Source organism: Gorilla gorilla, chromosome 13 (genome assembly GCF_029281585.2).
Source record: "Gorilla gorilla gorilla isolate KB3781 chromosome 13, NHGRI_mGorGor1-v2.1_pri, whole genome shotgun sequence".
Classification (NCBI taxonomy): Eukaryota; Metazoa; Chordata; class Mammalia; order Primates; family Hominidae; genus Gorilla; species Gorilla gorilla.
This window is the reverse complement of record NC_073237.2, coordinates 133,361,251-133,386,707: the sequence shown is the minus strand read 5'-3', so window position 1 is coordinate 133,386,707 and position 25,457 is coordinate 133,361,251. Positions and strand designations below refer to the sequence as shown.

Genomic DNA, 25,457 nt, shown 5'->3' with positions numbered 1-25,457 from the left:
GACCCCATGGGAAAGGTGCTCTGTGCTGGCCTCTGGCCCCACTGGCATGTGGACTGCCTCCTCTTCCTCTGTCTGACATCTGTCTGCCAGGCTGGGCCGTCCTCACGCTGGCATCTGCCACGTCTCCTGCCCTGAGCACTCCCAGGCCCTGGGCTCTGTGCCCCGAGTCAGGCAGGGACGGGGCAAGACGCTCATCGGCACCCTCCCAGCCAACTCGGGGCCGGCCTGAGGATCCCTACAACCCTGAGCCCCCTCCCAGGGCAGAGTCCCCGTGGGGACAGAGCCAGGGACCCACTCTGATCACCACTGAAGTGCACAGTTGCTGGCTAGATGGAAAAAACCCAAATCCCAGTTAATACATATAAACCTAAGAAATAAGACAATTTCCTGCAAAACAAAATAGCTTTTTCCACCAGCATTCCTCTCCAACAGGGCCCACACGTCCACATCCCTTGGGAGATGTTTCAGAAGAAACAAGGGAGACTGTATCACAGAGCAAAGGCCCTGCGTGCATGCGTGTGTGTGTGTGTGTGTATATGTGCCTGTGTGTGCCTGTGTGCATGTGTGTGCCTGTGAGTGCCTGTGTGCATGTATGTACCTGTGCACGTGTGTGCGTGTGTGCATGTGTGTGCCTGTGAGTGCCTGTGTCTGTACACGGGTGCCTGTGTGCACACGTGTGTGCCTCTGTGTGTTCACATGTATCTGGCATGTGTACGCCTAGGCAGGCGGTGCACACAGAGATGGAGACAACATTTCAGCCTCCCTGATACATCCTGGGCAGCTGCTCCTTCCTCACCATGGTGACTGTACCCACAGCCACTCCTTCTTTGAGATCCCACAGCCCCAGCGCACTCCTATTTCTGGTTTGCCAAGAGGACACTAGGAGGTGGCCTCCCCAATGGCCCACCTCAGGAGAGCCCCTGGGGTGGGCGGAGCTGCCTGGGGTTGGCTCTGAGGATGCTGGGCTGCCCCTGCACAAGGCCCCCCACAAACTTCACCCCCTTCGTCTTAGTCAGCTTTCTGTGGCTATAACTGAATACCTGACATTGGAAATGTACAAAGAAAGTAAATTTATTTCTTACAGTTCAGGAGGCTGAGAAGTCCAACGTCGAGGGGCCAAGTTGCAGTGTGGCAGAGGGCAAGAGCTGCCAGCTGAGGTCTCTCTTTTCTCGTAAAGCCACCAAGTCCCCCATGGGCCCAACCCTGAGGACCTTATCTAACCCTAATCACCTCCCAGAGGCCCCACCTCCAACCAACATGTGAATTCGAGGGCCGGGCAAGGTGGTTCACGCCTGTAATCCTAGCAGTCTGGGAGGCCAAGGCAGGAGGATCACTTGAGCCCAGGAGTTCGAGACCAGTTGGCCAACATGGAGAAACCCCATCTCTACAAAAAAACTTAAAAATTAGCCAGACGTGGTGGCGCACCTTCGGTCCCAGCTACTTGAGAGGCTGAAGTGGGAGGATCGCTTGAGCCAGGGAGGTCGAGGCTGCAGCAAGCAGAGGTTGCGCCACTCCACTCCAGCCTGGGCGACTGAGCAAGACCTTGTCTTAAAAACAAAAAAAAGTGGATTTGGGGATGAAATGTCAACACATGAAATCTAGGGACACGTTCATATCATAGCACCCCGTTTCCAGCAGAGGGGCCCTGGGGACTGGGAGGCCAGATCCTCCCCACACCCTAGGATTAGAGAGGGGCCCCTCGGCCCACCTGTCCCCCTGTGTGGGGGCCCTGGTGGCTGTCTTGATCCTGTGGGCCGTCCTGCCAGGAGCCCCGAGTCCCCGCATTGTATGTATGGGGCACGTGGGGTGAGTCTTGGGGAATCGGCGAGCCGGGGCCAAGTTTCTCACGCCAGGAGGTTACTGGGAAAACGTGCTTCCCAGGGACCGGGGGAAAGGTAGCAGGGCCTAGGGTCTGAGGGGGTCTCCAGCTCAGCTCTGCACCACAGGTCTGGCCCCCCATGCCGCCCACTCAGTCCCTGGATGACTCTGCCCCCAACCCTCCTTCTTCCTCCTGCAGAAAACATGCAGAGGCAGCGCTGGAAAGCCCCAGGCAGCTGGTCCCGGCCCAGCAGGCCCAGATGGTGGCCGGGAGGGCGCTGCTCTTGGCCAAGATAAAGAGACCGGATCAGGCAGGGCCTGAGGGACAGGGAGTGCTGGGCCCAGCTGAGCTGGGCGGCCCTGGGCTCAGGGGCCAGCAGGAGCCCCCGCCCTGCCCAGCCAAGGCTCCAGGTTCCATTCCCAGCAGCCCTGCACGCAGTCCCCTCGCAGGCCCTGGTGGGTGGGGCTTCCACTTGAGTTCCTGAGGAGCCTGGCCTCTCCCTTCATCTGTGTGCAGCAGCCCCAGGCTTTCCAGTCCTGGTGTGTACCCCTCAACTCCTCCTGCAGGGCTCAGGGCCCCGGCTGCCGAGTCATGCGCTGTGAAGGGGAGTGTGGAGGAGAAGTGGGCCAGGCAGGGTAGATCCACGGCCACCATCCGTGGCCTCACGGGATGCCTGGTCCACCAACACAGCTCTGAGCTCCATAGTCAGTGCCCAGCGGCCTCATGCTCTGCGCCAGGCCCTGCAGACATGAAGGCAGGGAGGGTGGGCTCTGCCTGGTGGGAGGGGGTCAGTGGGTGTTCTGAGAATGTGAACATGAACGTGTGCTGCACCCCCAGACCCAGACCCGGGAGCTCAGCACTCAACGGGAGGAGTTTCACCCACACACGGCAAGAGGTGCACGTGGGGGCATCCAGCGTGGCATCACCACGTCCCACCGTGGGAGCCGTCTCACAGCAATATGGGCACCTGAGTCGCACACCTCGATGAACACCCACGTGAGCAAAACCTGATCCTGACGTGGAACATTCCAGACCCCCTCCACCTCCTGCCAGCTGCAGGCAGCGCTCCGATCCCCAACACAGAACATTCCAACATTCCACACCCCCCCAGCTGCAGGCAGCACCCTCACCCCTGACCACAGAACATTCTACCCCCCCCCCAGCTGTAGGCAGCACCCTCACCCCTGACCACAGAACATTCTACCCCCCAACCCCCCAGCTGTAGGCAGCACCCTCACCCCTGGCCATAGAACATTCTACCCCCCCCAACTGTAGGCAGCACCCTCACCCCTGGCCATAGAACATTCTACCCCCCCCCAACTGTAGGCAGCACCCTCACCCCTGGCCATAGAACATTCTACCCCCCCAACTGCAGGCAGCACCCTCACCACTGGCCACAGAACATTCTACCCCCACCCCCAGCTGTAGGCAGCACCCTCACCACTGGCCACAGAACATTCTACCCCCCACCAGCTGTAGGCAGCACCCTCACCACTGGCCACAGAACATTCTACCCCCCCAGCTATAGGCAGCACCCTCGCCCCCAGCCACAGAACATTCTACTCCCCACCCAGCTGTAGGCAGCACCCTCACCACTGGCCACAGAACATTCTACCTCCCCAACTGCAGGCAGCACCCTCACCACTGGCCACAGAACATTCCATCCCCCGCCCCCAGCTGTAGGCAGCACCCTCACCCCTGGTCACAGAACATTCTACCCCCCCCCGCCCCAACTGCAGGCAGCACCCTCGCCCCTGGCCATAGAACATTCTGCCCCCCCCCCAACTGCAGGCAGCACCCTCACCACTGGCCATAGAACATTCTATCCCCCACCCCTCCAGCTGTAGGCAGCACCCTCACCACTGGCCACAGAACATTCTACCCCCCACCCCCCCAGCTGTAGGCAGCACCCTCACCCCTGGCCATAGAACATTCTACCCCCCACCCCCGTAGCTGCAGGCAGCATCCTCGCCCCCGGCCACAGAACATTCTACCCCCCACCCAGCTGCAGGTAGCACCCTCACCCCTGGCCACAGAACATTCTACCCCTCCCAGCTGCAGGCAGCACCCTCACCCCTGGCCACAGAACATTCTAACCACCCGCCCCCAACCAGCTGCAGGTATCACCCTCACCCCTGGCCACAGAACATTCCACCCCACCCCACAGTGTCCCCACCCCGGACGCAGCAGCCACAGACCTGATTTCTAACAGTGGAGAGGAGCTTGGCCTGTTCTAGAACTTCGTAAATGGAATCACATAATGTGTGGCCGTTTGTGTCTGTTTTTGGACACAGACCCAGCCCCGCACCCAGGTCAGGCCACTCTTGAGGTCAGGGCACAGCTGTGTCCACCTCCCCACCACACACCACACGCCCTCAGATGAAGGTCTGCACGGGAGCAGGCCCAGGACCCACAAAGACAGAGCAGCGCTAAGGGGACCTTCCCACTCCGCCCAGGGGCTCTGCAGCCTGATTCTGGGAAAGCAGTGTGGGCCCAGGTGCTGGGCGGCTCTGGCAGGTCTTCTACCACCTGTGCCTCACTTTCCTGGTCTGGGGTGCTGGGGTGGATACCCAGGAGCCTCCGGTCGCCCCAGGTCTGAGAAGTGTGAAGAGGAGCTGGGCCTGGTCCCCGTCCTGGGCCTGTGAACAGCCTGGCCCAGACCCGAAAATTCCATTCCCACCTGCCCAGCCCCTCCCAGACTGCCTCTTGGTGTCTGAGTGGGCGTGGGTGGAGCGCTTGTCCTGTGGGGCAGCCCAGGGAAGGTACCCGGTGGGTAGAGTGCCCCGAGGGGGCATGAGCTCTGGGAAGGGGTATCGCGGGGTGAGGACTGGAAGGGACCCTCCCCACCGTGAGCCGTGCGGGAGCTGCTTCCCACCAGAGCCCACCGTACCCAGCCCGAGCCCTGGGTGGCCTGTCTGTGGTCACCGTCACCGTCACAGTCTCCTGTGGTCACCGTCGCAGGCACAGGCTCCGTGTGGCTGTGGCGGGCCCTGGACAAGGCTGAGAGGGACCATAGCTGGCCTTCGGGTAAAGGCCCCCTCTGCCACCACAGGGGCTGATCCGGGAGGTGGTGGGGGCCACTGGAGGCACGGAAGCCAGCCCTGGGTGCAGCCCCTCCACCCACCAGAACTTACCTGCTCCCCAACCCCGCTGACCCTGTTCTGTGGGAGGGGCAGGCACAGGCTGTTCCCAGGCCCTGCAGGCCCAGATGAAAAGAGATTCAGGCCAGGGTAAAGAGATTCAATCTGGCCACCCACAGGGGCCTGGGCTGCCATGCTTGGGGCATGGGGGTAGGGGCCAGCAGGACACCCCACCCCACTGGGCCAGCCTGGCTTGACTCCAGCAAGCAGACAGGTGGGCAGGCGGGCTCCCTCTCTGGTCTGTGTCCAGCCCCAGGCCTCTGGGCTCACATGCCGGCAGACATTCCTGGACCACCTGCCTGTCCTCTCCTGGCCTCGGCTCCACGCCGCCAGCTCCCAGCCCCGTCCCCTCGTGCAGACATGGGGAAAGGGTCTTCAGCCAGAAAGGGGTGGTGCCCCTGGGGGACTTGAGGGGCGGAGGTTCACACAGGGCCCACTACCACCAGGGCCAGAGAGAGTTGTATCACCCCAGGAAAGATGGGATGAGGGGGGCTGTGGTAGCTGGAGTCCAAGACAGGGAGGGCTGTGTGGAGGGGCCCCCTGACCACTGATGGGGGGACACAGCCTCCACCCAGGATTGAAGACTTCTGGGAGAGAGACCATCTGCAACCCAGGTGGGAATGAAGCGGGCCAATGGGACTGTACAGCCACTCCGGCCAGGGCCAGTGACACAGAAGGGGGTGGCTGGGGCCCTGGATCCAGCCAGGCCTGAAGTCCGCCCTCCCCATAGGAGCTGGGAAGGAATGCAGGCCTAGGCAGCATCTCCTGTCTCCCCAGCCAGGAGTTGATGTGGAGGGAAGGGGAGTGCGCTGGGCTTTGCAGAGGCACCGCCAGGGAGGAGGAGGGTACCATCAGGGAGTCTTATTCTCTGCTTGTGCCTTTGTCCGGGGAGCTGGCCACCACCGGAGGGTACAGCTGGGTGCCAGGAAGGCGGTGGCTCCCACCAGCACATGGTGGTCATGATCTTGCAGCCGGGGTTATGTTCCCTGCCTTGGGGGAGGGAGGCTGGCAGGGGCAAGGTGACCCTGCCAAGTGACCAGCCAGCCTTCCTGAACCTCACAGTTTCTCCATCTGTGCAGAGGGACTGAAAAGAATTTCCGCTGGCAAAGGCTGTGCCAGGTCAAGAGGGAGAAGGTGGCCTGCGGAGTCTCTCTTAGGTTGTCAGGGGCAGGGCAGGGCTCTCTTCTCAAGCTGAGCCTCTCTAGGCCACTCCTCTCTTTTGGCCTAGGTCCTGTGCCTGGACTCCATGCAGAAGCCATCCCCTGCTGCAGCCAGGCATCGGGTGAGGGCGTGGCCCAGGCCCCAGGCTGGTGAAGGCCCAAGTCCTGGCCCTGTAGAGTGAGTCTCACCCATGGGGACACCGTGGCCCAGTAGGAGGAGGGATGAGGGGAAGGAGTAAGAGAGTAGAGAGTGAGGCCATTGCTCTGGGGGACCTTGTGTCTGACTCCCACCCCAGGGTTGAGGGACACCTCCTTGACGCGTTCAGGAAAGAACACCCAACAAGCCCTTTCTGCCAAAAGACAGCCACCTTCACTCTCAATCTTCCTAGGGTTAAATCCAATATATGCCAGGCCGTGGTCCAGAATTTCTGACACCCAGGCTTGTGTCCTCACAACCACACAGTATAGAATGTCTCCCAATCCAGACAACCAAACTTGCTGCTTTTAACCTCAGCCTCCCCATCTACGGCACAAGAAAAAAAGAGCAAAAAAGCATCATCCATCCAACTATCCATCCACCCACCCTTCATCCATCCATCCACCCACCCACCCATCATCCAACCATCCATCCACCCACCCATCATCCTACCGTCCATCCATCCACCCATCATCCAACCATCCATCCCTCACCCATCATCCAACCATCCATCCACCCACCCACCCAATATCCAACCATCCACCATCTACCCATCATCCAACCATCTATCCATCCACCCACCCATCATCCAACCATCCATCCACCCATCATCCAACCAGCCATCCACCCACCTACCCATCATCCAACCATCCATCCATCCATCTACCCATCCATCCATCCACCCACCCAATATCCAACCATCCATCTATCCATCTAACCGTCTATCCACCCATCCACCATCCAAACATCTACCCACCCATCCGTCCACCCAGCCCTTCATCCATCCATTTATCCATTAATCTACCCATCCATCCACCCACCCATCTACCCATCCTTCCATTTATCCATTCATCCGCTCATCTGTCCATCCATCCACCCACCCAACCATTATCCAACCATCCATCCATCCATCCATCCATCCATCCATCATTCAGCAGCTTTCTCTGTGTCAGGCGCCATGTTGGAATGTGGGATAGAGTGATGGACAAAGCAGGCCTGTGCCTGCCCTTGTGGGAGTTGTGTGTTGGGGAGTCAGACACACAGAAAAGGTTGAATTGTGGCTGCAGTAAGCACCACAGCTGGTGTCGTTTGACTTGATCATGGGGATCCATCTTGTTGGGGCCGTCAGGGCAGGGAGGAATTCCAGTCTGTCTGCTGTCTCTGTCCATCTTCCAATTCCAGAATCTGCTTGGATCCTGTACAGCCTGCCCAGCAGGAGGTGCACATGATGGCAGAAGGATTCTAAACAAGGGCCATGCTTCTGAGCAGCGGGGTGCTCCTGGTGGGTGAAGGTTAGGCACCAAGTTGGGGGTCTCTGGATGCTCTTTGCTCTCTAGCAAGGCCAGAGACCACTAGGGTCCATGGCCACCCTGGGTGGTGTCCTGCTCTCCCTGCCCGGAGGACAGTGGGAGCCGAGATGGACACAGACATCGGAGGGCTGAGAAATGGGTTGCTCTGGCTGGCCGGTGGGGGTGGGCGTCCGAATACAGCCATCTTGCAGGGGTGTACAGTCAGGGTTGGGGGGGCTCAGGCTGGGAGTGGGTGTCTGGGTTGTGACCTCAGACCCTTTGTGTCTCTGTGCCCAGCAGGCTCCAGCCCGAGGCTGCTTGTCACCGCCTCCCCTCTCCCAGGCCTGGGGCATCTGCACCAGGGCCTCCTCCTGTTCTGGGACCCTGGTAGCTCCAGGCCAGCTTCCCTGACAGAACAGCCGCTGCCTGGGACAGCTCGGGGTCTGAGTGTTTCCGGGGCAAGCTCCAGCCCGGCTGCATCTGGCATGGCAGCCCCGAGTGCTGACCAGGGTGGAGGTGGAGAAGGGCCTGCGAACTCCCACAGCCAAGGGCCCAAGGGGCAGGGATGGAGGGGCCTTGGCCTGGGAACGACCTTGTACAACCTGCAACCATGGGCAAAGACTCACGCATGAACACACATGTGCATGCCCTCACTGACACAGACACACACTGGCCAGAGAGAGCCGGCTGGGGGGCCGTAGTGTGCCCAGAGAAGGAGCTGTTGCAGCCCTGCAGGGTCAGCGGTCGCCTTGCTCCCATCTCTTTGCCCAACCCAAGGTCACAGTGGTCACACTCTGGGGCTCTGGGCTTGGTGCATTTATTCAGGTTTGAGAGCTGAGGAGGGCAGAGCTCGCGCAGCTGTGAGGCAGGGCTGGGCCGGACAGGAGCTGCTTCATCCTTCAACAGACACTGGCCTGGGGTGACCAGCCTGGTGGGGGAGATGGAGTCGGGATGGAGGACAAAGGGGGAGCAGGGGACAGAGCCCAGGAGGAAGCAAGGGAGGGCACAAAGGAGGGGCAGGTGGCTTTGGGTGAGAAGCAGGAGGGAGAAAGGGGACCAGCAGTGGGTCTAGGGGAAGGGGCTGGGGTGAGGGAGGCTGAGAAGGGGCAGAAGATGTGGCCCACAGCGGCTCCCAACAGCCCCAGGTCCTCAGGAAGCCCCTCACCTGTGCCTGTCCCCATGGGCCCCCAGACTCACTGCAGACCCAGGAGGCCTGGCATAGCGAGTGTGCAGGTGTGTGCAGGTGTGTGCAGACCAGCACGTGTGCCTGTGCACGGGTAGAGAGCATGTGTGCCAGTGTGAGTGGCGCGTGTGTAAGTGGGTGTTCGCATGTGGAGGCATGTGCCAGTCTGTACACGTTTGCTCATGCGTGAGTGTGTGTGCATGTGGTTATGCACATGTAAAGGACCAGAGGCAGGAATCAGAAGGGCACGGTGGGCATCCCTCCAGGAACAGGAGGGGCTCAGGCTGACCTCGCCCTCCCACAAGAAGAGTCAGGCCTTGGGGGCCGGGGCTGTCTGAGTGGTCAGGCTGGGGCTGCCACCCAGGGCAGGCTGCTGAGGTCCAGGGCACCTCCTGGGATGAGTCCAAGCTCCTTGTGAGCAGGGATGGGTGAGGGGAGGAGGTGGCCCAGGACAGGGGACCCAGAGGGAGGAGATGGCCCGGGACAGGGGACCTGGGGTGGGAGGAGGTGGCCCAGGACAGGAGACCCGGGGTGGGAGGAGGTGGGCCGGGACAGAGGACCTGGGGCGGGAGGGGCAGGAGGAGGTGGCCCGGGACAGGGGACCCGAGGCGGGAGGAGGTGGCCCAGGACAGGGGACCCAGAGGGAGGAGATGGCCCGGGACAGGGGACCTGGGGTGGGAGGAGGTGGCCTGGGACAGGAGACCCGGGGTGGGAGGAGGTGGCCCAGGACAGGGGACCCGGGATGGCAGGAGGTGGCTCAGAGCCTGGGTTGAGCACAGGGACCCAGGAGCCTGGAGACCCCTGAGTGCAGGCTGGGGCTGAGCTCCCTGGGTAGACACTGGGTCCAGCTCCTCTAGGGTCAACCAAACTCATTCCTGCGGTCCCCGTGCCTACTGCCCAGCATGCCTGCAGGTGAGCCATGTTACCAGTCACATCTGGGAAGACAATGTTGTCATCCGAGAGGCCCTGAGCTCTGCCCAGGCAGATGAACTGGTCCAGCGTCCCAGGAGGCAGCAATCAGCTACTGCCTGCGGCCCAAGGAGCCCAGCGTGGGTCTGTGCACTTGGCAGGGGGTTGGGGGCTGGGTAGGTGGGAGATTGAACTATCTGTACCCCCAAGTCACTCCAGGCGGGGTGGGGAGGCAGGGTCTGACCCAAAGCCTGGAAGGAGGTGCCTCCAGGGCCATACATGGGCCCAGGACGGGGTGGGAGGCTCACCCAGCAGGCTGATCCTGAGGACGGCCAGCCTGCTCGTGTGTCTGCGGGACAGCATCAGGGCGAACTGGGTGTAGTTGCTGTCCACCACCCGGGTCTCCTCTCTGTCCGCCCCGGGCTCTGAGGGGACACAGATGTCACGTCCCTGTGGGCTAGCACCCCGTCCCTCCCTCCTGTGACCGGCTTACCCACACCGTGGTCCACAGTGAACTGCCCGGGCTGGGCTGCCGGTATCAGCACATAAGACCATGTGTCACAGTGCTGGCCTCTGTAGGAGGGGACAGGTGGAGGTGGAAGGCTCCAGAAGCTGGCAGGTCCATGCCGAGGTGGGCCCCTCAGGAGATTTCAGCCGCTTATTCAGAGGGACCCACGGCGGGAGTGGCCAAGTGTCATGAGTGGAGATGATGTCTAACTATGTTGCTCAGGCTGGTCTCAAACTCCTGAGTTCAAGTGATCCTTCTGCCTCTGCCCCCTGAAGTGCTGGGATTACAGGTGTGTGCCAGCGCGCCCGGCCCCCGAAGTGCTGGGATTACAGGTGTGCGCCAGCGCGCCCAGCTGCCCACACTTTTTTGTATACTCCCCAGCTGGGTTTGGTCATTGGCAGGCAGAGTCATGAGGCTGCCTGTGCTGGGACGGGGCCCATGGCGCACCTGAGCCACTGGCGGCTGGGACCCAGGCCTGGGATCCTCCTCACCCGCTTGGAACGGCAGGGACAGCCACTCACCGAGTCATGGCATTCCACACCTCAAAGCGGCCATCATCACTTAGCTCGAAAGTTGCGGTGAAAGCGTTCAGCAGCGCCCTGTGCTCCGGCCTGAAGCTGTTGCCCGCCAGGCCCAGGACGAACCATTCCCCCTGGAACTACAGAGGCGGTGGTGGGCAGGGGCGGCGGTGGGCAGGGGTGGCAGTGGGCAGGGTCAGGAGCCCCCTCCCGCCCTCCCTGGCAGCTTCTGGACCCCTCACGGAGCAGTGCTCCCGGCTGGGCCGGCGCCAGGGACACTGGCAAGAACCGGAGCCTACTCTGGGTCTGGCAGGGACATGGTGACCCTGGCCAGTGGCTGTGCGGCCTTCCCGAGCCTGTTTCCCCTCACACACAGAGGGAGCGATGGGCTGGGGTGACGGCAGGGAATGGGTGCCAGGAAGGTCTGCGCTGGGCCCTCCTCTGCTGGAGGTCAGGGGCCCACCTGGGGTGCTCCTGGAAGCACGGCTGGTCCTGGCTCTCTGGGCAGCATCCCCAGGCCTGCTCAGCCACCAGCCTCTCCCTGCACTCAGACCCAGCCGGCTGCTTCTCCTTCCGTCAAAACCCCTGTACCTGGTTTCCTTGGAAGCTCTGCATCGGGGGCGGGAGTGGCGGGGGGGTTGGGGTCTGGGCCTGCAGGACTTTCAGCAAGGAGAGCCACAGCCACAGGCCACACAGCAGCCTCATCCTGGCAGCTGCTGGGCCCACAGGGACAGAGAGAAGGAAGTGGCCATAGGCAGGTGACCCAGAGACCCACCTCTTCATGCACGTACCCAGCAGGTGACCCTCCCAAGGGGGTGTGCCCCTCTGCCTCCCTCCTCAGGACTGGCAGGAGAGGTGGTGCCCAGGGCAGGCTTGGTGTGGGCTGGGTGATGCGGGCTCTCCTCAGGTCCCACCCACCCACCTGCGGTCTCTTGGGTTCCAGCCAGGTGGGGTAGGAGGGGCCCCCAGGTCCACCTTCCACCTCTTCTTCTCATTTCTGAGGCCCTGCCCCCTTCAGCCCCCTTCCAAGTGCCCCATGCTGGGGGTTCAGAGGCCCCACGCAGCCTGCCCCAGCCTTCCTCCCTGTCACAGAATGTTGTGTCCCAGGCAGACAGCGTGACCTGCCGCAGCCATAAGGGACAGGGCCCAGCTGTGGCCAAACCCGGGCATTCCCCCTGCAGGGCCTGGGCCTGCCAGCCGCCCCCCAACCCCCACCCTGCCTGGCTCCGCACATGCCTGAACCGCAGCGTGGGCCGTGGCCCTGGAGCAAGAACAGGACCAGGGAGGGGCCCTGTGGCCATGAGGCCGGGGTGGAGGTGGCCCGAGCAGGCGAGGAGGGAGGCTGGGGCCTGCAGAGCACCCAGGCACCCTGTTGAGGACAGCTGGGGCATTTTAAACGCAGTCTCTGCCCAGAGGGAGGAGCAGGGCTGGGAAGCCCCACTAATGGGAGTGGGCACCCCATGCTGGTCCTGCCTAAAAGAAAGGATTAGTAGGCCAGGCACAGAGGCTCATACCTATAATCCCAGCACTTTGGGGGGCCAAGGGGGGAGGATCGCTCGAGCCCAGGAGTTTGACATCACCCTGGACAACATAGCGAGACTCCATCTCTACAAAAAAATTTAAAAGTTAGCTGGGGGTGGTGGTGCACACCTGTGGTCCCAGCTACTTGAGAGGCTGAGGTGGGAGGATTGCTTTAGCCCAGGAGTTTGAGCCTGCAGTAAGCTATGATTGTGCCACCGGACTCCAGCCTGGGCAGGACTGAGATCTCATCTCTAAAAATATAAAAATAAGATGTAAAAAGCGGGCTGGCAGGGAGGGTATTGGCAGGCTTGGGGCTTCTAGCTGTCCTGGCACCCCTTGGACGATGGGGCTAGGGAGTGGAGTCCCCTTCCTGACCTCTCCTCCCATCCTCACAGGTAGCTGAAGCCTCTGGGTGCTGGACTCCATGTTATGGGGTCACCAAGGGTGAGCCAGGTGCCTCCCACTCACCGTGTGCCTGGCCTGTGAGCCTCTGTCCAGGCCACCTCCTCCCCCAGGTCTCTGTCCTGGCCGCCCCCTCCCACCCCAGATTCCCTGTCCTGGACGCCCCCTCCCACCCCAGATTCCCTGTCCTGGCCACCTCCTCCCCTCATCCAGCCCTGCTTACAAGGGACTTAGGCTCATCGCAGGAGGTGCCCTGGGCCTCGGCAGCCTGCCCTGGGTGGCAGCCCCAGCCTGGCCACTCAAAGAGCCCAGCCCCCAGGACTTCAGGGCTCCAGGGCTGGGCTCTGTGCCAGGCCTCACTGCCCACGTAGAAGGGCAGCTTGCTGTGCCTTGTCTCACCAGCACAACGCTAGCGTTTCAGGAGGCTGGCCCAGGAAAAGAAAAGTTGGAAATAATCTGTTCATTCCCCTGAACTCCCCAGAGGCGCCTTGGACTCTCCACCATCCGCCTGGCCCCAGCCAGCCTAGGAGCGCCTGTCCGCAGCCCTAGGGTCCCGCTCTCAGCGCAGCAGGCACCCCTCCCGGAGCCCGTCTTATCGCAGGGCACTGGGGAGATTTGGGATCACAGCACACAGCCCATGTACAGGACAGTCCCCGCTACGGACCCCGCCCATGCAGGGCCCTGCGGGAGGAAAACCGGGCCTTCCCTGGCCAGCCCGAGACCTACAGAGACTGAGCAGCAGAGGTCGGGTGGGCCGAGTCCTCGACACAGAGGAGGGTCCCTCGGCTCCAAGCAGCGCCTCAGGCCCCATGCTCCCTCCCCCAGACCCACTCCTGCCGCCCTGGGGGGTCTGTGTGTGCCTCCAGGTAGCCACTGGCTGCTGCCGTTAACCTCTGTGCCCCCCCCGTCCCCTGCAGGAGCCTCCCGCACATGACAATCGGTTCGGCGCACCTCCTCCCCCCACCGCGGGGCAGACGCAGGTGCTGCTCCTCCCGTCTAACGCGATTGGTGGAGGGTGGGCACGTGACATCCGCCGCCCAATCAGGGCCCTGCAGGTGCCTTTGCCTGGCTGGGCCGGCGGCGCTGGAACGGGCCGTGCAGGACGCGGGCCTTGGGGCACCTGCGGGGCTCCCGGGGGAGTCCTGGCTCTGACCTCGGCCTTCCATACAGCCTGGGGTGGGCGGGCCGGGCGCGGCAGCACACGCCAGTGAGCCCAGCGCTTTGGGAGGCCGAGGCGGGAGGCGGTGCCCGGGAGCTTGCGTGCCACGGGGAGGAGCAGCCGCGCCTTCTGCAGGGCGTCCTTGAGAGGCGGGAGGGAAACCGCCGCTTCCACTCAGCACCCTGGACCCCCAGCCCACCGTGGGGACCGGTCCCTGGGGCCTCTCCCATTGACCCCTCCCATCAGATCCTCTCTTCCCTCTGCTTCGCTCCCCGGCACCCCTACCCCCAACCCATCGCCTTCATCTCTGCCTCCCCACAGCAACAAGGACAGACTTCCCCTCCACTGCTCTTCCTCCGTTCCCGGAAAACTCCCGGCCTGTCCTCTGCTCACCCTCCCCTCTCTCTTCCCACTCCCCGGGCAAAGACCTTTTCCCAGACACGGTCCTGGGCGCTGGGAGGCCCCTTGGGGGTGGGGTGGGGGGCCAGGGGTGGTTGGGGCGTGGCTGAGGAGGAGGGTGCCTCGTCCCCACATGGAGGAGTCCTGGCCCACCTGTCCCTCTGAGCACCTGCGTGGGCAGGGAGGACGGGCACGGCACCCGACTGTCGGCCCTGCCTGTGGGACCAGGGGCTCCGGGGGCCCCACACAGCACTCTCACGTCCAGGCAAGGCGGGGGCACCCAGGACAGTCCTGGACTCCTGACCCCGCAGGTCTTGGGCAAGACTGCTAACAATTAAATGTTAGTTTCTATAGATGAAAAAACTTTTTTTAAAAATAGAGATGAGGTCTCACTATGTTGCCCAGTCAGATCTTGAACTCCTGGCCTCAAGCGATCCTCCTGCCTCAGCCTCTCAAAGTGCTGAGATTAAAGGTGTGAGCCACTGTGCCCAGCCAGTTTGCATAGTTTTGTCGTTTGTTTGTTGTTGTTGTTTAAATAAGTTGAGACAGAGTCTCGCTCTGTCACCCGGGCTGGAGTGCAATGGTGCAATCTCGGCTCACTGCAACCTCTGTCTCCTGGATTCAAGCGATTCTCCTGCCTGAGCCTCCTGGGTAGCTGGGATTACAGGCGCCCACTACGCCCGGCTATTTTTTTTGTATTTTTAGTAGAGACAGGGTTTCACCATGTTGGCCAGGCTGGTTTCAAACTCCTGACCTCAAGTGATCTGCCCGCCTCAGCCTCCCAAAGTGCTAGAATTACTGGTGTGAGCCACCGCGCCCGGCCATTTCCATAGATTTTTTTTTTTTTTTTTTTTTTTTGAGACAGAGTCTCACTGTCGCCCAGACTGGAGGCAGTGGCATGATCCCGGGTCACCACAACCTCTGCCTCCTGGGTTCAAGCAATTCTCCTGCCTCAGCCTCTGGAGTAGCTGGGATTACAGGCGCCTGCCACCATGACCAGCTAATTTTTGTATTTTTAGTAGAGACAAGGTTTCACCATGTTGGACAGGCTGGTCTTGAACTCCTGGCCTCAAGTGATCCACCTGCCTCAGCCTCCCAAAGTGCTGGGATTATAGGCGTGAGCCACCATGCCCAGCCAAATTTTGCAAACTATTTTAAAGAACAATGATTCACACAGAGCTGTCGTGATTTTATGTAGTGTTTGAAATTTAACTAGAGCTCATTCAACGCTTCTGTGAAAATGAAATTCCTTGTAATCCTTGCGCTGCACATCCTCTGGTCCCAGAACACACAGCCAAGTGGCCACGCACTTCACTCAGTGCGGGAACCCACCCAGCCCTGCAGTCAGAGGCGTGGAGGGTCAGGCTGGGCCACTCTGCCACCAACCACAGCACCCAAGGTCATCGGGTGGGTCTCTGGCGCCACCCCTCGGAAATTCAGCCCTCCCTGAAGCTTGTGACCGTGGCCAGCTACCCGACTCCTCCTGCCCCCAGATGAGACCCTCACTTTCTGTTTGGGGGATGTGGGGCCAGGCATGGAGGAGGCTTTCCTGGGGCTCAGGCCTAGAGTCTTCCCGGCGTTGCCAGCTCTGAACCCTGAGCCCTTCTGCTGCGCCCTGCTCTATATCTCATGGGTCTCTGGGACATGGAGCTGGAGTGGGGGAAGGCGATGCAAGGGTACGACCTCCTGGGCCCTTCTCCTTCCCAGGTCCCGGCAGTCAGGGCCCCTGCCTCCCCTTCCCACCACCTGACTTGCCTGCCCTCCTGGGGTCTAGCAGCTTAGTAAACAGGTGGGCACGGCAGGGGGAGCCCCGCCCGTGGGATGGGGACCCCCCTGCAGCAGCTGCTGGCTCCTCCCTGCCCCCACCCAGGCTATGTGCTTTGGGACCAACTCCAAGGTGCCTTCTCCTCCCATCCCTGCCCACTGTGGCTGATTGGTGGCTGATCCCTGGACTTGTAAGTTCCTAGGGGGAGGGACCAGCCCACCTGGTGGTCCCAGGGCCCGGCACACAGTGGGCCTTCAGAAATGCTTATCAAACAAATGCCAGTGGCCGCAGGCAGGGCCTGAGAGGAGCAGCTTAGCGGCCAGGTCCAGGCCCAGCGTGGCCAAGCCATGCCGGGTTCCTGACTCTCCGGCCCTAGCCCAGGGGCTGCCCCGAGGGCAGAGCTGGCCCACCCCCACATTCTCCTCTGCTTCCTGGTTTCACGGGGGACGTGGGAGTGGATGAGGTGTGCAGAGAGTGCAGTGGCTGTGGGTGGACAGCACCAACTGCTGCCACCAACACGGGCCAGCTGGTGCCAGCTCGGCTCGGAAGAGGCCAAAATGGGCAGTGACGGGAGACAGCTGGCCTCCCACGGGGGCGGAGGAGCAGCCTGGGGGCTGCAGGACAATGGCCCAGGCAAGAGCAGCCTTGGAGTGAGGCTGGACGCCCCCAGGTCCCAGCAGGGCACAAGGTGGGCATATGCCAGAGAGGATCTCCCCTCCCAAATCCCAAGAGCCGCTGAAATCGGCCCAGTGCCCACTGCGTGGACTCCAGCCAACAGGGAGCGCCGGGCTTTTAAAGAGGCGGGGTGGGGGCAGAGAGGGCCTTAGTGGTACTGGCGCCGGTCCAGAGTGGACAGAAAAGAGCCAGAGAGGGGTCTGAGACATTTAATAAGAAGGTACCACTCCACCCACTGTCCTCTGGGGCAGCCGGCAGAAGACCCCCTGCCGCGGGTGGAAGGGCCCTGATCTGAGGCTGGTTTCACGGAGGACGGGCAGCGGGCACCCCACTGGTGGGGCCGTCTCTCGGGGCACTGACTTCTCAGCACTGGAGCTGTGCGCTGGCCTCACCTCCTCACTTCTGCAGCAGGGATGAGACTCAGCCGGTGGCAGTGGCCCCCCTCACCACGCCGGCCTCACCTCCTCACTTCTGCAGCAGGGATGAGACTCAGCCGGTGGCAGTGGCCCCCCTCACCACGCCGCCATGCTTGCCCCGCTGTGCACTCACCGTCCAGGACGTGGAACTGGTCTGCAGCCTCGCAGAAGCCTGGGGTCCCAAGGCAGGGGTCAGGCTGGACATCAGCCCAGAGAGTGGGGGTGGCTGAGCTGGGGACCTGCTGGGGACACTCACCATACTTGGGGAAGTAGAAGATCTGGTCCTCAGTCAGGTGGGCCTCCTGGACCCGCTGCTCAAACCCACTCAGGACCGAGTCGCTCACAGGGAGCGAGCGGGCTGCAGGGCAGAGAGGGTTCCTGGGGTCCTGGCACCAGGCGGCGTGGAGGGCTCTGGGAACGGGGTCTGTGTGTCCCCTGCCCCCTCGGGGCCCTCTCCCTGCTCCCACACCAGGCCTGTCTGTCACTACTCCCTGGGCCCCTGTTTAGTAGGAGGGTCAGGATGGGAGAGAGGAAGTGTGTCCCCGTGGGCTCACCCAGCCCCTCGGGGTGGCCCAGTGAGTTTGCAGAGCTTGAGCGCCTGCCTGGTCACAGAGGCTGGCCCCCACATACCGTAGAGCTTCACTGACAGCTGCCCCGCCCGCTCCAGGTACAGGACAGCGAAACTCTGGTAGTCGGTCTCGGCGACAACCACGTGCACAGCCCCTCGGGCGCCTCGGGCTGGGGCAGAGCCACGGTAGCCACATCAGAGAGCCACAGTGGCTGCGTCACCCCCCACCCACATGCCCTGCAGCCCCTGCCTCACCTTGAAGCAGGAAGCGGCCGAGGACCCCTGTGTCTCCATAGAGCTGACGCACCTGCCAGCAGATCCCATCCCTGGGGGGGCGGGGAGGAGGCACCACAGGCTGGGAGACCCCAACCAGGAATCCTAGTCCAGGCCACAGCAGGGGTGGGGTCAGGGGCCAGAGCAGGGCTGAAGTCTGGGGGCTGAGAGGAGGGTCGGGGTTAGGGTGCAGGGCTGCTCTGGGACTCACAGCTTTCGGAAGGTACTGACAGCCATGGCTGTGCCCTGGGGAGCCACATGCAGTGTGGTGGCCTCGGCCCGGTGGCCCTGCTCCTGCAGGAAACGGCAAGCGGAGCCCACAGCCACAAGGAGCCAGGTCCCTGCAAACTGGGGGCAGACCATGGGAGAACTCGAGGGCACTGTGGGAGGGGCCCTCACCTGCTTCCCTCTACCACCCCCCCACAACTTCACCCTCTCCCCCCGACACACACCTTCTACCTGCCTCCCTCTACCCTCCTCCCCCGGCCCAACAACTTCACGTTCCTCCCTCTACCCCCCACAACTTCTACCTGCTGAGCATCAAAATTGGCCTTGGGCTGGATGGTGCTGATGGGGGATGGGGGCCGGGGTGGCCTCTGAGGCCTCTGGCCCAGCGAGCCAGCTGCCAGGAGCAGAGTCAAGAGGGTTGCGGTCCCAGGGGGCAGCATGGTGGCGGCGGCAGGGTGGCAGGACTGTGGGAGGCCAAGGGTAGCATCACCAAGTCCCAGAACAAAGTCTACTCTGCAGTCACAGAGCCCAGCCCAGGAAGTCCATGTCCATCCTTTGCCTCCCCAACCCCAGCCCTGGGGCAGCCCCACCCCCCACCTCCAGCCTCCTTGTGAGCCTAGCTTCGATCTGCACTTCCCGGCAGGGCCCTGGCACCATGTCCTATGTACAAAGTCCGAGTTGACCTCTGGCTGTTTATCCATTTTTCCTGCACCCCTGATTTCCACGACAATCCTTAGCCCTTTACACATTATCTTCCTTAAACCATCACCCAGTGGTCTTATCTCCATGGCCAACGTCACGGGGTTCATGAAGCCACTTGCTCAGGGCCCGGCAACAGGGAGCGCCGGAGGCGGGTCCCGAACCAGCGGTCGATGAGCCTCGCCTGCAACCCCGCCCACGACCGCCGCCCGCTGGCCGCAAGGGGCGCTGTTCCCACGCGCCCGAGTGCGCGCAGGCGCACAAAGAAAAGCCGGCCAGGCCGCCGGAGCCCAAGGCGCAGGCGCACGAGGGGCGCATGCGGGCTACCCGCGCGCTCGGCCTTCCTCGGCCATCGATGCCTCGGGGCTCGTGGCGTCGAGCCTGGCGGGCTCCCCGTTGGGCGGGGGCGGCGGTCCGAGAGGCTGCGGCAGCGGAAGCGGGTCCGGGTCGCGCAGGGCGGGGGCGGCGCAGCGAGCGGAGGCGGCCGTGGTGAGTGCGCCTGCGGCCCTCGGGGGTCCCGCCTCGTCGGCCCCGCCCGCCTTGGGCGAGTGCAGGAGCCCCGAGGCCGCCCGTGCGCTCGTCCCCGCCGTCCGCCCCGAGCCCGCCGGGCAGAGCTTCTCCAGGGCCGCAGGGCGGAGGCCACTGCCTGGCCGCCCCGAGCTTCCCCTCGGCGGAAGCCCGTCCCCGGACGGCGCCCGGTGTCCCCGTGCCTCGCGTGCGGCGGTCCGGGCCCTGGCGGGCTGAGGGGCGCCCGCTGCCGGCTGCAGGAGGCCGGGGGATGACGCGGCGGAGAGGGGCCGGCCTGGCCCGCCCGGAGCTGCCGGGTCCTTGGTTGGGCGGCGGTGCCCGGGCGTCCCCTGCAGACACGCAGTCCCGTGGAACTCCCGGCGGGACGGTTGGGGCTGGAGGAACAGGACGCCCGCTCTCGGCCTCCCTTCCCGGGCCTGGGCTGAGGGCAGCCGTTGGTGGGTTTCAGGGCCGCCTGGGCAGAATGTCACGATGGACGAGGGCGGCACGCCCCTGCTCCCCGACAGCCTGGTCTACCAGATCTTCCTGAGCCTGGGCCCGGCCGACGTGCTGGCCGCCGGGCTGGTGTGCCGCCAATGGCAGGCCGTGTCGCGGGACGAGTTCCTGTGGAGGGAGCAGTTCTACCGCTACTACCAGGTGGCCCGCGACGTGCCCCGACACCCAGGTCAGTGGCGTGTGGGGCCCCTACCCACGTTCTGCAGCCAGGGCCCCGGGCCCCTGCGCTTGGGGGTCAGCCTGGCTGGGGGCCCGCCCCGCGGCCCCGAGTGTCCATGCTCACACCCTCACCCTGATGGAGGCCTGTCCGGACACAGCACAGGCGCCCCTCAGAGCTTGGAGGTCAGAGGGTTCATTGGGTCACTTGGGGGGTGGGGGGTACAGGGGTCTCTGTGAGCTACAGGGTTGAATCCCCCAGCCGAGGCCTATGCCATGACTAGTGGGTTCCAGGGGCACCACGGGGCCTGCCAGGACTGCTGGGGCCACACTCAGCTCGTGGCCGTGACTGCGAGGAGGAAGGCCCGGGCCCAGGACTGACAACTGCCCACCCGCAGCGGCCATGTCCTGGTACGAGGAGTTCCAGCGGCTGTATGACACGGTGCCCTGCGTGGAGGTGCAGACGCTGCGGGAACACACAGACCAGGTCCTGCACCTCAGCTTCTCCCATTCCGGGTACCAGTTCGCGTCCTGCTCCAAGGACTGCACTGTGAAGGTGAGGATGGCCAGGTGTCCTTCACACCCCACCCAGCTCTGCTGCAGCACGGAGGTCCCAGGACCCAGGCGTTCCAACCAGGTGGTGGTGGGGGGTGGGTCAGGCCAGAGGTGACACAGCAGCCTCCCTGCATCCAGCGGAGGGACCACAGAGGATCAGGAGCGGTGCAGGGTGGCCCTCAGTGCTGAGGAGAGGGTCCCACACACAGCCGCCTGCTCCAGGGGCAGGCTCCTCTGCTCTATACCAATGCCCCCCGAGTGGATGACAGTGGCTGGAAGGGGTCCCTGCTCCCTGGTGGCCTCTGAGTAGGGCTGGCAGAGCTGGGGCCTCATGGCCGTGTAGTAGCAGGCCCCCGCCCCACGACCTGGCCAGGCGATCACTGCAGCCGCCCCTGCCGTACAGATCTGGAGCAACGACCTGACCATCTCGCTGCTGCACAGCGCGGACATGCGGCCCTACAACTGGAGCTACACCCAGTTCTCCCAGTTCAACAAGGACGACTCGCTACTGCTGGCCTCGGGGGTGTTCCTGGGGCCGCACAACTCCTCATCCGGTGAGATCGCTGTCATCAGCCTAGGTGAGCACGGGCGGCGGGTGGACCCTGCCCCCGCCCCACGCCGACAGCCTGTCCAGCCCCGGCCTCCCCACAGACTCCTTCGCGCTGCTGTCCCGCGTGCGGAACAAGCCCTACGACGTGTTCGGCTGTTGGCTCACCGAGACCAGCCTCATCTCGGGGAACCTGCACCGCATCGGAGATATCACCTCCTGCTCGGTGCTGTGGCTCAACAATGCCTTCCAGGTGGGTGCGGGGCTAGGGGCGGGGCTGCCCTCCCCGGGGCCTGGCGCCCACCTGGCACGTGCCCCCGCCCCCAGGACGTGGAGTCAGAGAACGTCAACGTGGTGAAGCGGCTGTTCAAGATCCAGAACCTCAACGCCAGCACCGTCCGCACGGTGATGGTGGCCGACTGCAGCCGCTTCGACAGCCCTGACCTGCTGCTGGAAGCCGGCGACCCGGCCACGTCCCCCTGCCGCATCTTTGACCTGGGCAGCGACAACGAGGAGGTGGTGGCTGGCCCGGCCCCCGCCCACGCCAAGGAGGGCTTGCGGCACTTTCTGGACCGCGTGCTGGAGGGGCGGGCGCAGCCACAGCTGTCGGAGCGCGTGCTAGAGACCAAGGTGGCCGAGCTGCTGGCCCAGGGCCACACCAAGCCACCTGAGCGCAGTGCCACAGGCGCCAGGAGCAAGTACCTCATCTTCACCACTGGCTGCCTCACCTACTCCCCACACCAGATCGGTACACCCCTGCCGCCATGCTGCCCGCCTCGGTCCTAGGAGCTTGGGGGAGGCTGGGCAGGGGTCCTGAGGGGCAGACGGCAAGCAAGTCCACAGGCAAAGCTGGGATCGTTCACTCGCCCCTGGGGTCACAAGCCCAGACCTGGGGCCTGTGGGATGAGCAGTGAAAACAAACGCAGGCAGGGCCGCTGGCCAGCAAGCAACTGACGGGCCTGATTCAGGTCTGGGGCCCCCGGAGCAGGCAGTGCCCACGGACCTCTGTGGTGCTCACAGCCCCAGAGACACCATTGGGGTAGGGAGCTGCCCTGGAGTGATGTCCCTGGGGCATTGGACAGGGACCCTCACCGTAGCCCTCCCTGCAGGCATCAAGCAGATCCTGCCACACCAGATGACCACGGCAGGGCCCGTGCTGGGTGAGGGCCGGGGCTCCGACGCCTTCTTCGACGCGCTGGACCACGTCATAGACATACACGGACACATCATCGGCATGGGCCTGTCGCCCGACAACAGGTGGGCCTCTTGCCAGTGTCCCAGGCGGGGTGTCCGCAGGCGGCCCATACCTAGCACAGTGCCCCTCGCCCAGGTACCTGTACGTGAACAGCCGTGCGTGGCCCAACGGTGCGGTGGTGGCCGACCCCATGCAGCCGCCACCAATCGCGGAGGAGATTGACCTGTTGGTGTTCGACCTCAAGACCATGCGGGAGGTGAGGCGGGCTCTGCGTGCACACCGCGCCTACACGCCCAACGACGAGTGCTTCTTCATCTTCCTGGACGTCAGCAGGGACTTCGTGGCCAGGTGCAGGGCGCGGCGTGGTGCGTGGTGCGTGGTGCGTGGTGCGGGGCGGGCGTGGGCAGCAGCAGGCGGGCGGCCGGCTCATCCAGGCGCTGTTCTGCAGCGGGGCGGAGGACCGGCATGGCTACATCTGGGACCGCCACTACAACATCTGCCTGGCCAGGCTGCGGCACGAGGATGTGGTCAACTCAGTGGTCTTCAGTCCCCAGGAGCAGGAGCTGCTGCTCACGGCCAGCGACGACGCCACCATCAAAGCCTGGCGCTCCCCACGCACCGTGCGCATCCTTCAGGCACCTCGCCCACGGCCTCGCACCTTCTTCTCCTGGCTTGCCAGCCAGAGGCGCTGAGGTGTGCTGGGTGCACTGGAGCCACCGGGACCCCTTGAGGACATCGCCAGGCTCTGTGTCTTTTTCCCGAGCGGGAGAGGTGGAGATGCTTGTAGCAGTTACGCCTTAGGAAGGGGACAACGAGGCCCCGCCACGCGCTCACACGCAAACCTGCTCACGCAGCTGTGATGCTTGGCACAGGGTGGCCAGTGCAGATGGAGCCCAAGGCCCCCTCGGCCTCCTGGCCAGCTTGGGGTACACAGGATACTGGGGGTGCTGCTCCTCACTCATCCCCAGGCTAGGGGTTCACCCGCCCCAGCTGGCCTCGGCCCGGGGCACCTTCGGCTGGTCCTGTGGGGCCCTGGATGGTGGCCCAGTGGTGGCAGGGGCTGCTCCTGGCTGTGGTTGTGCGCCCGGGGCTTGGGAGCGGCCAGTCATGCTGCTGTGGGCCCAAGTGTGTTGCATGTCCATGCACCACCCGTTCAGGGCCCTGAATAAACAGTTGGCAACAGCACATTGTTGTCCAGTCTCTCTCTGCAGGGAGGGAGACTGTAGGCACTGCTGGCACAGTGGAGTGGACCTCATGGTCACTGCTGACGGGTGACGTTACCGCTGGCACAGTGGTCCTGCTGGAGTGAATGTTGCGGTCACTGCTGACAGGTGACATGTGCGTCTGAGGTCATGTGCTGGTGCCAGACTTTGTCACACTGCCCTGTCCTCCCCCTATGACCTCCAGGGAGATGCCTGGCACATCTGCCGGGGCTGGCAGCATGCAGGGCCTGCCGTCTGGGTCTAGGGTCAGTATGCCATGTCACTCCCAGTGCCAGGGCAGCCCCCACAGTCAGTCCTGTCCTTGGAGTTCCTCGGCTGCTGGGTCGAGAGTCGGCAGGCCGTGTCGCTCCCAGTGCCAGGGCAGTCTCCACAGTCAGTTCAGGCCGGCGAGGATGGGACCAGGGGCCCAGAAGTGGGAGCAGAGGTGGAGCTCCAGCTGGACCCCACAGGCTTTGCTGGAACTGCACCAGGAGCTCAGGGGGCCCGGGGCGATGGTGGTGACAAGGAAGATGGCAGGAGTAGAGCCTGGCACTCGGGTCAGCTGCCCATTATAGGAAGCACACGGAGCTTGTGGCTCCAAACATGGCAGCAAGCAACCCCGTACAGAGGAAGGACGCAGAGGAGACGAGTGAGTGTCGAGGTGATGGTTCCCCTGAGTCACGTGGGCTGCAGGTAGAGACCCTGGGGCCGAGCTCGAGCACCGACGGGGTCAGGGACAGCACCACCAAGAGAGGCTGCGCCACCCAGAGGGACGGAGCCTCTGCCGTGCTAACTCCTGGTCTCCAGCTGGGAAGCCCTGGGGACCACTGCAGTTCATGATAAAACCCCCAACGTGGGCGAGAACAAGGAAAGGAAGGAAGACACACCAAAGACCCCCAGACAAGATGAGCTGCCCTGAGACTAACACCCTCAGAAGGGTGCTGACAGATTCTGTAAATGCAAGCACACCACGGGCAGGCTCCAAAGAATTGAGCAATTTCCTGAAAAGGACTTAGCTACGTTCACATTCAAGGAGACTAACAAAAACATTCCTATACACCATAAAACAAAAGTGGGGACAGAAATCAAGAGGACTTGGACATTTCAAAATAAAAAGGGAGCCAATTAGACAGTGGAAAATGACAGGGCGAGTGACTGCATCAAAAGCTTGATACGTAGGCCGGGCGCGGTGGCTCACACCTATAATCCCAGCACTTTGGGAAGCCAAGGCGGGCAGATCACGAGGTCAGATCGAGACCATCCTGGCTAACATGGTGAAACCCCGTCTCTACTAAAAATACAAAAAATTAGCCGGGCGCGGTGGCGGATGCCTGTAGTCCCAGCTACTCAAGAGGCTGAGGCAGGAGAATGGCATGAACCTGGGAGGCGGAGCATGCAGTGAGCTGAGATTGCACCACTGCACTCCAGTCTGGGCGACACAGCAAGACTCTGTCTCAAAAAAGGAAAAGAAAAAAAAAAAAATTCTTGCTATGTGGAAAGCGCTAGACCAGACAGACTCAACGAGAAGACGAGGCAGCAGAAGATGGCACAGAAGAGACGAAAGAAACACAGCCCTGGGAGGGGAATGGAGCGGCATGCATGCCCCCACCCCATCTACGGGGCGGGGGTGGAGACCCAGTGTTTAAAGAGAAAGTGACTGAATTACCAAAAGAACAGAAGTCCTCAGAAAACATATGCTGAGGTCAGGCCGGGCGCGGTGGTTCATGCCTGTAATCCTAGCACTTTGGGAGGCCGAGGTGGATCACTTGAGGTCAGGAGATCAAGACCAGCCTGGCCAACACGGTGAAACCCCTTTTGTACTAAAAAAAAAAAAAAAAAAAAAAAAGGAAAAATTAGCCGAGCGTGGTGGCACACACCTCTAATCCCAGCTACTCAGGGGACTGAGGCAGGAGAATTCATTGAACCCGGGAATGAGCTGAGATTGCGCCACT

General features: G+C 62.9%; 3 protein-coding genes across 6 annotated transcripts; 1 reads left to right on the top strand and 2 right to left on the bottom strand.

Annotated features, from left to right (window-relative positions):
• Positions 1-8,405: 8,405 nt before the first annotated feature.
• Positions 8,406-11,879, bottom strand: LCN12 (lipocalin 12). The gene is given in 5 exon segments (XM_019033157.4): positions 8,406-9,815; positions 10,005-10,121; positions 10,190-10,269; positions 10,726-10,862; positions 11,314-11,879. Coding segments are annotated over 5 exon segments (1,212 nt in total). The 5' UTR covers positions 11,506-11,879; the 3' UTR covers positions 8,406-9,129.
• Positions 11,880-16,838: 4,959 nt separating this feature from the next.
• Positions 16,839-19,035, bottom strand: C8G (complement C8 gamma chain). Of its 2 annotated transcripts, none has more exons than XM_019033011.4 (7): positions 18,431-19,035; positions 18,112-18,248; positions 17,883-17,953; positions 17,690-17,797; positions 17,316-17,417; positions 17,193-17,231; positions 16,839-17,114 (listed from the first exon to the last, which is right to left on the bottom strand). In XM_019033011.4, the coding sequence occupies exons 1-7, from the start codon at positions 18,935-18,937 to the stop codon at positions 17,101-17,103; spliced, it is 978 nt and encodes a 325-aa protein (XP_018888556.2). In that variant the 5' UTR covers positions 18,938-19,035; the 3' UTR covers positions 16,839-17,100. The 2 variants fall into 2 exon arrangements, with proteins under 2 accessions (XP_018888556.2, XP_004048956.3); XM_004048908.5 differs by having other exon boundaries at positions 16,839-17,045.
• Positions 19,036-19,199: 164 nt separating this feature from the next.
• FBXW5 (F-box and WD repeat domain containing 5) lies at positions 19,200-23,488 on the top strand. Of its 3 annotated transcripts, none has more exons than XM_004048907.5 (9): positions 19,200-19,316; positions 19,804-20,019; positions 20,405-20,562; positions 20,965-21,139; positions 21,213-21,361; positions 21,436-21,856; positions 22,218-22,365; positions 22,439-22,651; positions 22,752-23,488. In XM_004048907.5, the coding sequence occupies exons 2-9, from the start codon at positions 19,827-19,829 to the stop codon at positions 22,993-22,995; spliced, it is 1,701 nt and encodes a 566-aa protein (XP_004048955.1). In that variant the 5' UTR covers positions 19,200-19,316; positions 19,804-19,826; the 3' UTR covers positions 22,996-23,488. The 3 variants fall into 3 exon arrangements, with proteins under 3 accessions (XP_004048955.1, XP_018889480.1, XP_018889481.1); XM_019033935.4 differs by having other exon boundaries at positions 22,439-22,668; XM_019033936.4 differs by having other exon boundaries at positions 22,439-22,675.
• Positions 23,489-25,457: the final 1,969 nt, after the last annotated feature.